The sequence below is a fragment of the Notechis scutatus genome, chromosome 11, assembly GCF_049901735.1.
Source record: "Notechis scutatus isolate UNSWTSFEM ecotype Mainland chromosome 11, rNotScu1.2, whole genome shotgun sequence".
In the NCBI taxonomy this organism is placed as follows: Eukaryota; Metazoa; Chordata; class Lepidosauria; order Squamata; family Elapidae; genus Notechis; species Notechis scutatus.
In genome coordinates this window covers 4,776,783-4,790,500 of record NC_142019.1, presented here as the reverse complement: position 1 = coordinate 4,790,500, position 13,718 = coordinate 4,776,783, and the positions used below count along the sequence as shown (strand labels likewise).

The 13,718-nt window shown below is 44.2% G+C and overlaps 1 protein-coding gene across 1 annotated transcript in view; it reads left to right on the top strand.

Moving 5' to 3' along the window:
- The first annotated feature begins 545 nt into the window (after positions 1-545).
- Positions 546-13,718, top strand: part of ADAMTSL3 (ADAMTS like 3) — a 196,897-nt gene continuing 183,724 nt past the window's right edge. Inside the window, exons 1-2 of the mRNA XM_087972611.1 lie at positions 546-747; positions 5,214-5,304. Of these exons, the coding sequence (XP_087828737.1) occupies positions 5,224-5,304 (81 nt within the window). The 5' untranslated portion in view covers positions 546-747; positions 5,214-5,223. The remainder of the gene's footprint in view (positions 748-5,213; positions 5,305-13,718) is intronic.

Here is a 13,718-nt window from a genome sequence, read left to right as displayed (position 1 = left end):
GGGCTGGGGCTGATGGGAATCCCCTCTGAGGGGAATCCCCCCTCCCCATCTTTTCCCCCTCCTTTCATGTCCCAGTCGGTCCATTTAACCTCCGCGTTGGCTTCGGCTCGCGCAAAACCCGCCCGGGTCTCCCGAGGCGGTTTCTGGCTGGGGCTATAAGGGCGGCGTCAAGTGGAATTCCCACCCACCCACCTCTTTCCCACGTTCCCCCGGGGAGCAGACGCGTGTCAACACCTCCTCCCTGCTTTCCCCGCATTCCCAAGCGAGGTGCGGACGGCCGCTGGCTCAGACCCGGGGATTCCAGGGGCGAGAAGGCTGCTGCTGGCGGGACGCGGGAGGGAGGAGGAGGAGGAGGAGAGGGGCTTGCGCGCGCTCGGTTGCACGGCTTGGCTAGCAGCCGGCCGTGGCGGCGGTGCTTTCCACGCGTGTTCTTGGAGCGCGCGGCTCCCACCCCGGGCGGAGAGGCGGAGACGTGGGGGGGGCTGGGGGGGTGTCTTGACTTCCCAAGACCTCGCCTGGGCGGTGGGCTGCAGCCTGGAAGGCAGGCAGGCAGGCAGGCGGGCCGACGGGCGGGCAAGCGAGCCCTAGCCGTCCCGCCTGCTCGCTTGGAAGGGCGGGCACTTGTGCGCTTGCCAGCTGCCTTCTGCAAGCCTGCGGGCGACGTCCTGGGACTGGCTTTGGACCGAGAGGAGCGCTTTTCGCCCTTCCCGCTGAGGAGGCGCCCAAGGAGAAGCGCCGTCGCGCGAGGTGGGTGGCTGGCAGAGACATCCCCCCCCCCCCAAGGGACGGGGCGAGGCAGGAGGGTCGCCGCCTTCCTTCGCTCTTCTTCTCGCCCGCTTTGGCCTTGGGTGGGGGTATGGGCGGGCGGGGGGGGGGAGTGGACGCCACCCTGAGATGTTGAGGGCTCTCTTAACCTCCTTCTGTGTGGTGGTGACGGAGCCTCTGAGCATGTGGAGAGTGCCGTTCTCTCGAAGTCTGAAGAAAGAGCGGGGTGAGGGGTAGGGCTGGGAAAAGCCAGGCTCGCCTTTTCACTTTAGCCATGGAAACCCATTGGGTGACACCCCCCCCCGCCCCGAACTGTTTTTTAGGAGTTGCATTCCATCCTTGATGAACGGAGGGAAACCAACGGCTTGGGTTTGCACAGTGCCTGGAGCTGCTGACTAAGCCAGCCACCTAGCCACATGTCAGTCTAGTGTGCTGGAGAAAACCAACATTACTTACCTGTTTCACATGGTGGTTATGCCAATAAATTGAAAAAAGAATAGGGTAGGGTAGGATAGGATGGAATAGGAATAGAACAGGAATAGGAATTAGAGTAGAGTAGAGTAGAGTAGAGTAGAGTAGAGTAGAGTAGAATAGAATAGAATAGAATAGAATAGAATAGAATAGAATAGAATAGAATAGAATAGAATAGAATAGAATTCTTTATTGGCCAAGTGTGATTGGACACACAAAGAATTTGTCTTTGGTGCATAAGCTCTCAGTGTACCTAAAGAAAAAATAAAAATGTATTTATCAAGGATCATAAGATACAACACTTAGTGATAGTCATAGGTTACTAATAAGCAATCAAACCATACTAGGAAACAAATAAAACAATATAAATCGTGAAGATACAAGCAACACGGTTATAGTCATAAGTGGGAAGAGATAGGTACTAGGAAGGATGAGAGGAAGAATAGTAATACAGTCTGAGTAAATAAGTTGACAGTGTTGTGGGAATTAATGGTTTAGCAGAGTGATTGCCTTGGGTGGGGGGACCTTCCAGGAAGGGGAGCTGGAGCAACATCCTTGAACCCCTGGATCACAGCAGGATGTGCATACAGCTGCATGTTGAAAAAGGACAGCCAGTCAAAATATACTTAGCAAAAGGCTTCCAGACTGTTCATCGAGACTGGCTGAGATCATACGTGCCACTAATGTGTAAGGTGGATTGCTAGGTTCGTTCAGCTTTGCATGTTGGACGAATTCAACAGTGGCAGATTGCAAACCACAGACTGTGGCTTTTGTCGTAAGGCGGCTAAAGGGCAGCGGGAGCTTAATGTCACCCACCATAGTCTGCCTGCCCTTCTGCATTATGTAACGTACATCACAGGCATTTTTGCCTCCTATCCCATTTCAAAGTCAGTGGTGTGACCTTTGTTGGCTTAATCCCTGCTGTGACACAGGGACTTTGTATGAGAGAAATGCAAGAGAACAACGTTCCAGTGGCATTGCAGACTTAAACGTTACTTGGACATGATTTCTAAATCCTTATTTGGAAATCCAATCAAATTTCGTAGTACTACTTCGGGTAACATACATGTAAGTATCTCAATGCAGGAACAGATTTTTTTTTTTAAAAAAAAGTCTGAAACTGCGATTCTTAGCAGCGTGGCTCTTGACCAAACCAAATTGGCTGAGGGATAAATCTGGCAGTTTCTTTAATCAAAATCTAATTCTCATACTTTTGACTTAAAGTTTCCTTAAAGTGATATCTCTGGAACGAGGAGCTGTACTTATTTTGCACAAGGTGGCACACATGGGCTGTGTTTTCACAATGCACATATTAATCGGTGTTCTGGATTGGAATGTGTACAGTTAAGATTAACTGTTTCTGGCTTTGCAAAAAAATTACTGAAGGATAAACAAAATGTTATGAGCTTGATACTTAAAACCTGCCAAGTCATTTTAATAAAAGGCCAAGATTAAAACTAAATAAGCATAGCCTGTGGTAGGTTTTTAATAGATCTGGTTAAGTGCATTGAGTAAACTCAAGCCGAGAACCACAAACTACATGAATTGGGTTAATGTGCACATGATGAGAATTTCTGGAACTGCACTTTTTTATAGGGTATAAATACAAGAATCTTGAAAAGCTAACAGATCTTCTCTATGGCATCCTGTTGAGACAGTCAAGGTGGATCGATTTTGAGTTTCTTCCTCACCTTTCCAAGCCAAGGTGATGTTTTTGTATCGGTTGCTGCATTCTTTCCTCAAGATTATCTCTGTTACATCGTCCTCTTACAATTAGGATGTTCCTCCTTTTTGCTCTTCACAACAATCCTGTGAGATAGCTTAAGCGAATCGTTGGCTTCCAAGGAAGGATTTGATACCATCTCTGACTGGGTTTGATCTACAACTTAGCCACTCTGATGCCTTTTATTTATGTATACATTTTTTGCTCAGGGGTTTAAGCGGTGTAGGGGGGAGATATTTTGGAAGAAGGCTTTATCGCAGGGAAAGTATTAAATCTTACAAAAAGGAGGACTGGGAGGAGCTATTAAGCCTTCTGTCTTGGTCACGGTTACTTGATGTTGATATAGGCGATGGCAGCTTTGTTTTCAAGTTGAACTTCTGTCTGTTTGATCTTGGTTGAGCTGAGAAACCAAACAGGGTTGGGCCTAGTTTAAATTTGGATGAGAGAGATATTTCCAGAGCTGAACAGGGAAGGTGAACAATACCCAGAGCCAGTCCATAGTATACTATTTTCATGTTTCTTTCTAAAAAAAATTGTAACTATGCCATGAATTTTTGGGGTGGGGTGTGGGCTATATTTGATGTGGACTGCTCCAAATTGGAATTATGTGAGGTAAACGTGATATAAGTGTGAAAATCTATCATAAATGACTTTTTTTTCGGTGCGGTTGTCGTTTTGTAACACCACTGTGCCCCTCATTAGAGCAGCCCTTGTGTTCTGAAACACCTCTTGGAACTAAATTCAGAGGATTGCACAACTTAGTAATATAGATAAGCCAGGAAGGCCTCGGTCTTCCAGGATATTACCACATTGATACCCTGTGTGTTTAGGGGCACAGAGAGAAAGAGAAAGCACAAATAATACCTGCCTGCCTCCGTCTGCTGACCTTTGGAATTATGTTGGATTTCAACCTCCCAAAATCTCCAGCAATATGACAGGACCATGAAGGCCGTTGGTAAGATTGTAAATAGGAAAATGACGGCTGATTATATATACACACACACACACACACACACACACACACACACACACACTAATTGAGCCAAAACTATGGTTTCTTGCTGCCAAGCACCTGAATTTTGAGACCCTGGGGATGCTGCAAGGTTGTAGGTGTGAAAAACACTCCTAAGTCTTTTTTTTCGGTGTGCTGTCGTAATTTTGAACCATTGTAAGTCAAGGATTAGCTGTACATCTCCTAAATGAGTCAAGTCTCTGGGAACCAAGCTCCTCTCCAACTTTTTTCAGGTAGCTCGAATCCCTGAAGTTAGGCGTTTTTAATTTCTCTTAAATAAGTGGCTCTCGGACGTGGCGCTCCAAAAGTACAGTTAGTCTCTCAAGCACCTTTTGGAGTGCTGCCACGGCAAGACAGGCAGCCACGCCGGGCACGTGGACGGAAGAGAAGAAGCACAAGAGAGAGCTCGATGGAGGGAAACTCCGGTGCTGGTGCTGCCCGTGTTCTCTTCATCTTTGAGCCATACTGCCAAACACCCCACCCCCCAAACATTATGAAGAGGGAGCCTTGCCAGCCGGTTTGGCTAAAATCGGAAACTTCTTGCAAATTAAGGTTTTGGGTGGGGAAAAATGTTTCTCATAGAAAGGGAGGTAAAACCAGCAGTTGGTGGGTCTGTGTGCGTAACTCTCTGCAGCTTTTAACAAAAGAATTTGCTTTGGCACGGCAAGAAAGGCAATTTCACTATGCCCTTTAGACAAAAACAAAAAACAAAAAAACCCAGTGAAGGATTCTCTGTTTCTAATCCACAAAACAATCCGTGCTCTCCCCTCCTTTCTGCAGAGTTAGCGAGAGCTGTTGTTTTTTCCAACATGGCTTGGATGTTTTGGCAAAGGCCGCTCAAAAGTTCTGGCCTTCTTTGCCTCTTTTGTCAGGAAGCAAAGCAAAGCAGTGTTGAAATAGCGGAGCAGGTTCGATTTCATTTTGGCTGCCACCGGGGATGGAGAAGGTCCCTCTGCCTTGATAAATTGGCAGAAGGAGCACGGGGGAGGGGGTGGGAAGCCAGGGGTCCTCCTGCCCTAATTGAAAGTCCCTCACTCTTTGTGCTGGATGCATTTTGTGCCTCGGCGAGTCTGTATTCCTGGCTAGGACAAACCTCCACTGTTTAGGCTGTGCCGCTTCCAGGGATTGGTTTGGACTGCTCACCCAGTTTGCTTTAGTCATTCCATTTCTGGCAGGGGGCATTTGAGAAGAACAGCACATTCCAAGCTCCAAAAAAAGAGGTCATTTTCTGCTCTTTTAAAGGTCCGAGAAGATGGCCAAGGCCAGCAGCACCACCAGACGGCTTTGGAAGTTCCTCTGGACCGCTGCCCTCACCCTCTGCGTCCGTCTGCAGGTAAGCGAGAGCGATGATCATGAATCAGATGAGGCAAAGTTAGTATAGCATCATGGTCAAAACTCTGGGCCAGGGAGATGGTTTGCAGTGCCGACTCAGGTACAATTAAGCCTGGGACTCTCAAAGATGTATTTTTTAAAAAAATATATCAGAAAGAATGAAAATGTAATTTGTATGTGGGGGTTCTCAGTCATCCATCAGGTCATGGCTGTTCCAAATGTGCTTTTTTTTCAGGAGGCAATTGGACTTTCTGGTTTTTCTTTTGAAGGCGTTTCGCTTCTCATCCAAGAAGCTTCTTCAGCTGTGACTGGATTGTGGGGAATGGAAGGATTCAGTCAGAGCTGAAGAAGCTTTTTGGATGAGAAGCGAAATGCCTTCAAAAGAAAAAACCAGAAAGTCCAGTTGCCTCTTGAAAAAGCAGTTTTGGAAGTCAATTGCATTTTATTTTAGCAATTTTAATTAAGCAAATTAATTAAGTAATTAAATAAGTTAATTAGGTAATTAAGTAAATAAATAAACTTTTATTTAAGTACATTTTATTTTATTAAAAAGCATGGAAATGGACAACATTTTAACCACAAGAGTGATGATTTTATTTCTAACTTGCAAGTGTAGCCTGATGTGTTTTGGTTTTATGGTTTATGATTTTATAGTGCCTGGGTTTGATTGTTGTTATAAGCCACCCAGAATTATGTTTAAGATGGGTGGCCATACAGATCTTTTAAATAAACAAATAAATTCTAAAAGTGAGTTACTTTGAGAATATGAGACAGACATCACAACAACTGATTATTATGACTATGGAAAACCACATGAAATATATTTAATGCTATTATGTCTATGGAGGGAGGCCCCCGGGAAGCAGAAGAGTCAAGGGCCACAGAAATCACCATGTGCTACTAAGATGGAAGCTTCACAGGTGTCTTTGGACACTTTTCTTCCTGAGGCAAATCTACCTCACAGTGTTGTTGTTCTGGAGAAAAGAATTGAGGCGAGAATGCCTTGTTTCTTCCTTGAGCTCCTGGAGGAAAAGCTGGATATAAATGTAATAGTATATCACTGTTAGGAAAAATCAGCAACTCACGGAAACAGTGGAGGACAGCTAGAAGCATCCACCCTGTGGTAACATCAGGCAACAGTTTTCAGAATAGGCACCACACAAAGTTTTGTAACTTTTGTCTTGGGTAATCAGAAGAGCAATGTTGCGTAAAGAGATCTTCCATATCTTTCAGAGTCAGCAAATGAAACCTGTAGGTCACGGGTCTTCCAACTTGACAGCTTAAAGACTTGTGGACTTCAACTCCCAGAATTCCTCCCCCAGTCATGTTAGCTCAGGAATTCTGGGACTTGAAGTCCACAACTCTTAAACTTGCCAAGTTTGAAGACCCTTGCTCTAGGTCAATGTTTCTCAACTTTGGCAACTTTAAGATGCATGGACTTCAACTCCCAGAATTTCTGTTAGCCGTTCTCCATTGTGTTTGTCCCATTGACCAAAACTCTAGAACAGTGGTTGCCAACCAGTGGGCTGCAGCCCACTGGTGGGCCCTGAGAAAATTTTGGTGGACCACAGAGAAATCTCACCCCCAGAGCACCCCCCACAAAGCAATTAATCTAGGCTGTGCAGAAACACAAGGCTGTGCCGCCCACATGGCCCACGGGAACCCTCCCCACCCACCCACTCCTTACCTGGCAAACTTGCCTGCTAAGTTGCTATTTTTCCTTTTTCTGACCATCAGCTGTTCTGCTGTGCCGGGAGATTTAGATTAGCTAGGAAGTAGGAAATGGTTGGATTTCTTGCTTTCTAGCTAGTCTTTAAATCTTCGGCTTAGGACTGAAGATTTAGGACTTAGGTTCTATTATTCAATGCAGACTCATGGCAAGCAAATTTTATGTGACAGACTCAAGTAGCCGATGGCAGATAGATAGATCACTGAATGATTCTGTGAGCAACTCAATCTCCCTGCCTGCTTTGCCTGGTTTTGGGTAAAAATTGCTCTTTTTTATAAAAAAATATATCAATATTTATATAAATATTTATAATATTTACATACAAGCCATGCCCAGCCAGTCACATGACCACCAAGCCACACCCACAAATTAGGCCACACCCACAGAACTGGCTAGTGGTCCCTGGGATTTAAAATTATGAGTTTGGTGGTCCCTGAGATCCAAAAGGTTGGAGACCCCTGCTCTAGAATACCACAAAGAACTCACTGAGAATGAGTTTCCTATTGGCTGAGGAATTCTGGGAGTTGAAGCCCACCCATCTTTACACTGCCAAAGTTGAGAATCACGGCTCTAGACAGTTGGTGCCTAAGGGTAAAACCTCCACTCCCTCCACCCTCCCCCCCCCATGTTGCTTATATAGACCTCCCTGAAGCCCTTGTCTCAAAAGGCATGGATGGAAGAATGATGCTGGGAATTATGGGTCATAAATTCCTTCCTCTTTCAAAAGGAATTTACAATTTCCCACATAAGATACTTTTAACTATTCATTGCACAAACTTCTCTGTGAGTTCTTTATTGTACCTTAGAGTTTTGGTTTGCAGGCAAACATGAAGAAGAAATTATCACATTTTTAACTTAACTGACTTGTAGTGGTGTAGTCTTGTGCAAAAGGGCACAGAAGCAAAGGGGTGAAGATTAGATACCGAACCTCTCCCTGTTTCCCCCAAAAGACAGTTATGAATTTGTCAGGCAGACTCTTCTGTGAAGTATTTAGTGTTATCTTTGACATACTTGTGCATTGACAATGTAACCGCAAAGCTTACACAAACCTCTGCTTTTACTTTATGACTGATGGTAGCTTTCTAATTAATATTCTTGTGATCTAAACAGCTGTTACTCCTCCCTTTTTTTTGGCAGAATTTACACAGGGTAGTAAAGAGGAAAGCTGAGAGCTCAGTCCTGCTTTAGAAGCAATTGCATACTGATGTGTTTTTATATTGTAGAATGGCTTTTTCCCCCTTTAAAGTTTCCTCAAACACTAACAAAGCGGGAATGGGTTACCACAATAAAACTGCTTATTTATTTAAGGCATTTGCAAGGCCAATATCAATAGTGGAAGACACTGAGCAATGACAGATTTTGAAATATACACCATGAAGTCAACATAAGGAATCGACCAAACCAGCAACCAGATTTCTGCCTGAAAGCTAAAAGTCTGTAGAGATTCTCTGCCATCCAGTTCGTGGTTGTCCCAAAAGTGCTTTTTTCAGGAGGCAACTAAAACTAAGTTTTTTCTTTTGAAGACGTTTCACTTCTCATCCAAGAAGCTTCTTCAGCTCTGACAGGATAGTATTCCCCATTATCCTGTCAGAGCTGAAGAAGCTTCTTGGATGAGAAGCAAAACGCCTTCAAAAGAAAAAACAAGGACGGCTTAGTTGCCTCCTGAAAAAAGCACTTTTGGGACTGTCTGAAAACTACTGGATTGAATGCCCTCTAAAATTATACAGTGCTCGTTCTTGAACTATGGAGTCTCAAAGGGGCTTTTTCAAAAGGCAACTGGACTATATGTTTTTTTCCTTGAGGAAGACATTTTGCTTCTCATCCATTCTTGGATGGAAGCCCCTTTGAGACAACCGTAACCTGGATGACTGAGAATCTCCATAAAAACGTATCTACAGAATTCTCTACAGATGTTGATAATGCGTCCATGAGTTGGACTTCTGAGGCTGGTGAGAAAGGTTGTTGTCACTCCTTCTGTGACAACACCTGACACCTGGGAGTGGGAGGGTTATAGAGACTAGCAAGGAAAGAGAAGATAGACATTGTTGCTTAAGTGTGGATCCATGATGATGCTTTTTGGGTGTGGCCATCTGCAGCTCTCTACATGGCTCACAATCTAGCTAACTATGAGGAATATTTAAAACTTGGCCTCCTGTATATTCCTATTGATTTCGAGAGGACAGATTGCTATGCAATCATATTCTGGATGTGGATGAAGCTCCACGATGTTCAGGGTGCATATCGGTGGAGATTTAGATACAGGTGATGGGTTAGAGAGACTCTTTATTAGTGCAAAACAAATAATGAAAAGCTGTATTTGATTTATGTTCAGTGTTGCTAGAAAGAATAATACAACTATCCTGGAAAATGATCTATAGAGAAATATGGTTTCTAGAAAACATCCAGCTAGTTATGTTTCCAAATGCATGCATGGAATGTAAGTTAACCCAACTGAATTGTAAAACAATGTTCAAAGTGCCCTTAAGGCTGTTGTTACAAGACTGTTGCGAACTGTTAACTGTTGGTATTTACCATCAAGATGGGCAACTTCTATTGCCTCATAATTTTATTGCACTGAACTTTACCAACTTTACCAACATTCTGGCCGATTGAGGAGAATGACATTGTCCCCAACCTTTTTTGTACCAGGGATTGGTTTCAAGCAGAAAATGTTTGCAAGAACGGGGGAGAGAAGAGAAGGAGGCTTCGCTCTCCGCTGCTCCACCATCCAAGGAAGAAACTGCTTCAAAGAAGCGGGGGTCTTTTCCTGTCGCCGTAGCTATTCGGCGCCCGTTTCACCCCCACTCCCACCCCGCGCACGCACGCGCTTCAATCCACAGTGTCCCGTTCTGCCTGCCTGCCTGCCTGCCTGCCTGCCTTAGTTTCTGGTTGTTTGGGAGCAGCTTCGGCTGAGAATAATAACTATTCGCCTCTTTTACTCAGCCAAGCTGTTCCGATTCAACCATTAACGAAGGCAGGCAGGCAGGCAGAACGGAGCACTGGGGGCGGGTGGGCGGGCGGACGGGGTGGGGTGGGGGAGAAACGGGCGCTTCGGGAAAGCTGCGGCGACAGGAAAAGCCCCCGCTTCTTTGAAGCAGTTTCTTCCTGGGCTGGTGGAGGAGCGAGAGAGCGACTGAGAGAGCTGAGCCAGAGAGCAGGACAGGCTTCGGTTGCTTCCTCCCTCCCCTTCTTTCATTTGTGTCCTTGATCCCCGATCCCAGCAGCATTCACCGAAGGTGAAGAAAGCCGCCATTTTTTTAAAAAAATTCTTTGCGGCCCGGTAGAGAGTGCTCCACGGCCCGGTACCGGTCCGCGGCCCGGTGGTTGAGGACCCCTGACTTACAAAGTTTTTGTTTTTATTTTGCTGCCATGACATATATCATTTTGCAAGATTTTTACCAGCTGAAGAACAGCAGTGGCTGAAATGGTATAGTTTAGAAGTATAAATTTCACATGACTCTGATCTGCATAATTGTTCATCTCCAATAGTGGTCCATGACTCTGTAAGTTTTCTGTTTCAGATATATTTTAAAAAAAGACATGGGCTGCACTCTCAGAGTGGTTTACTTACAGAATCAAGCCTATTGCCCCCAACAATTTGGGTCCTCATTTTACTGACCTCTGAAGGATGGAAGGCTGAGTCAACCTTGAGTTGGTTATGATCAAACTCTTGGCAGTGGGCAGAGTTAGCCTACAAAACTGCATTTTATCCACTACACCATCCGATAAAACCTAGAAATCATAAAATAGCATTACAATAAAGCCAAGATCCCTAAAAACCATAACCTCATCAAACCACTCGGTTTGGGCTCAATATCGCAGAAACTTTGGCTTTCTTTCCATCTGGCTGATTCAACATCTAACCAGCTGGAGGCCAAATATTTTTTTTAATGGTTCTTTCCTTTCTTCCTGTTTTCGAAGTCGTTATTTCATTTGTGTTGTGAATTGTCCGCGAAGAGGTGAGAAGTTAATGCGAATAACACCCATTTGGAAATACTGAGGTAGATTTTTCCAGACTGTGTCTGGTCCATTTCTTTCTTTTTTTCTTTTTCTTTTTTCCACATAGAGAATTTGGTTGCTCGTATAATACTCAATCTGAGCTGCAGAAACTTAAATGCTTCAAATCAATGTCTTTGTCTTATTAATAACAAGAATGCAATTTTAGAAGAATATTTTACTTCTTAAGAAACGTGAGCAGCTGTTGCTGTAGCAGATTATTATTACTGATTTAAAATAATAATAATTCTGCTTTCTTGAATGTACGAGTGAATGAAACCAGTTTACAAATATTCCTAAAGGTAAAAGTAAAGGTTCCCCTCGCACATACATGCTAGTCATTTCCGGCTCTAGGGGGTAATGCTCATCTCCGTTACAAAGCTGAAGAGCCAGCGTTGTCCGAAGACGTCTCCGTGGTCATGTGTCCGGCATGACTAAATGCCAAAGGTGCACGGAACGCTGTTACCTTCCCACCAAAGTGGTCCCTATTTTTCTACTTGCATTTTTTTTACATGCTTTCAAACTGCTAGGTTGGCAGAAGCTGGGACAAGTAACGGGAGCTCACTCTGTTATGCGGTGCTAGGGATTCGAACTGCCAAACTGCCGACCTTTCTGATTGACAAGCTCAGCGTCTCAGCCATTGAGCCACCGCGTCTCTCAAATATTCCTACTGAGCAGCAAAATTTCAAGAGAGGCATTTCCAGTAACTCAGAGCCCAGAGGAAGGACAGTTGATGTTTTTCTATTGAGTTGCAAGCAAAGCTGTTTTCCAGCAAAAATAAACCTCCAGATCTGTGCATTTTCCACTAGGAAGTATTTTAAAGTAATGACACCACCACCCCCTCAGTACACAGCACTGAAACACCACTGGTGATGTTACCTAGCCTGGGTAATGAAACATTTGCAGGAAAACAACCAAGCTCAGAGAGCACCAAGGTTCCCTCAATTAAATTTAAACTGTTCCTTAGCACAATATTGTTACTACTGGCCTTGCCATTAATTGGTTATGGAAATGGATTAACTGATTTATTTGGCTTGTGTCTGCCTTTCCAAGAGCTCAGCTGGCTTACATAGGAGTCTTCTCTTTATCTTACCCCATAGTTAGTCACAGAGAGAGTAACAGTCACTAAGTGAACCTGTCATGCCCCTGTCGGAGTCTGAATTTGAGGAGGAAGGCGAACAGATGACAAGGAGTAGGAGTGTGGCTCCGTTGGTTGTAGAGGAAACTGGGGAAGGGCAAAGTCCGGCTGGGCAGAACAGGGGAGAGGTAGAGCAAGGGAGAAGGATTTCAGAGGAAGATCCAGGCCCACCCACTCTTCATCCTAGGGCACGCAGGGAGGAACAGAGAAGGGAGCAACGTGGGTTGCATGGCTTACGAGGGAGGAAAGGGCCCTGATTCCCTTCCCTTGACTCTCTGCAGCCAAAGGCTGTTCCTGGGAGAGTTTTTCTCCAGCCAGAAGGTAACCAGGACATTGGGGGCAATGTTGGAGATAATAAAGGGACTCATATTGATTATCTGATTGTGTTGCCTTTGTGCCATACCTTGGGTCATCACAGAGCTTCTGTCATTGGAGATGACTCCAACCTGGCTCTTCTTGGTTCTAATCTACAAACTTAACCCTTAAATTATTTAGATTGCTTATGTCTATGTTTTCCTCTTAGACGTCTTTCTGAATACACCTAGTCTTTGTCTTAATGACTGCAAATGAGGCCAGAGGTTTTTTTTTTGTTAAGCAAAACAGCAGCCAAGTGAATCTCGTCCCCTTTTTATGACCTTTCTTGCCACGGTTGTTAAGTGAACCACTGCAGTTGTAAAGTTAGTAACACGGTTGTTAAGTCAATCTAGCTTCCCCACGGACTTTGCTTGTCAGAAGGTCACAAAACGGAATCATGTGACCCTGGGATGCTGCGACTGTCATAAATAGGAGTCAGTTGCCAAGCAACTGACACATGACACATGACCATCACATGACCAAAATGAGATGTTGCAATGGGTCATAAGTGTGAAAAAAGGTCATAAGTCCCCTTTTTCAGTGCTGTTGTAACTTCGAATGATCACTAAATGGACTGTATGTGCTTCCATTTGTGTTGGGAGGGAGGAAGAGAGAGAAACAGAAACAGAAAGAAATAAAAAATAATAGAAAGAAAAAGAGAAACAGAAAGAAAAAGAAAGAGAGAGAAAGAGAAACAGAAACAGAAAAAAAGAAAGAGAAAGAGAGAAATAGAAAGAAAAAGAAAGAAAGAGAGATAATTATCTTATGAATTAAGTTTGTCAGTGATCTAAATTAAGCTGGAAACCAGCAGACTACTAAAAGATAAAGCTGAAATACTTCAGGGTGTGACGTGTGTGTGTGTGTGTGTGTGTGTGTGTGTGTGTTCTTGTACTGTATTGCAAATACCTGCCATGGAATGGAAGCCATAAATGACTTTCCCCCCTACTTCTGTAGAGTTAGTTTTAATATGTATTTACGTCTCTGGTGGGAATCATCTTGGAAACGAGAGTGCAATTAGATTATGGGAGAAATATATTTTGTTTAGCATTGTGAGTCTTCAGGGTTTTTCCCAACATCCTGTTGGTTTATTCTCTTTGTTAATCAGAGCTTTTTATCTTTCTGTAATGTGTACAAATCCAGATATGTAACAGTCCGGAATGGGTGAAATTATACAGCACTTGGTGGTTAGCTCACTCTT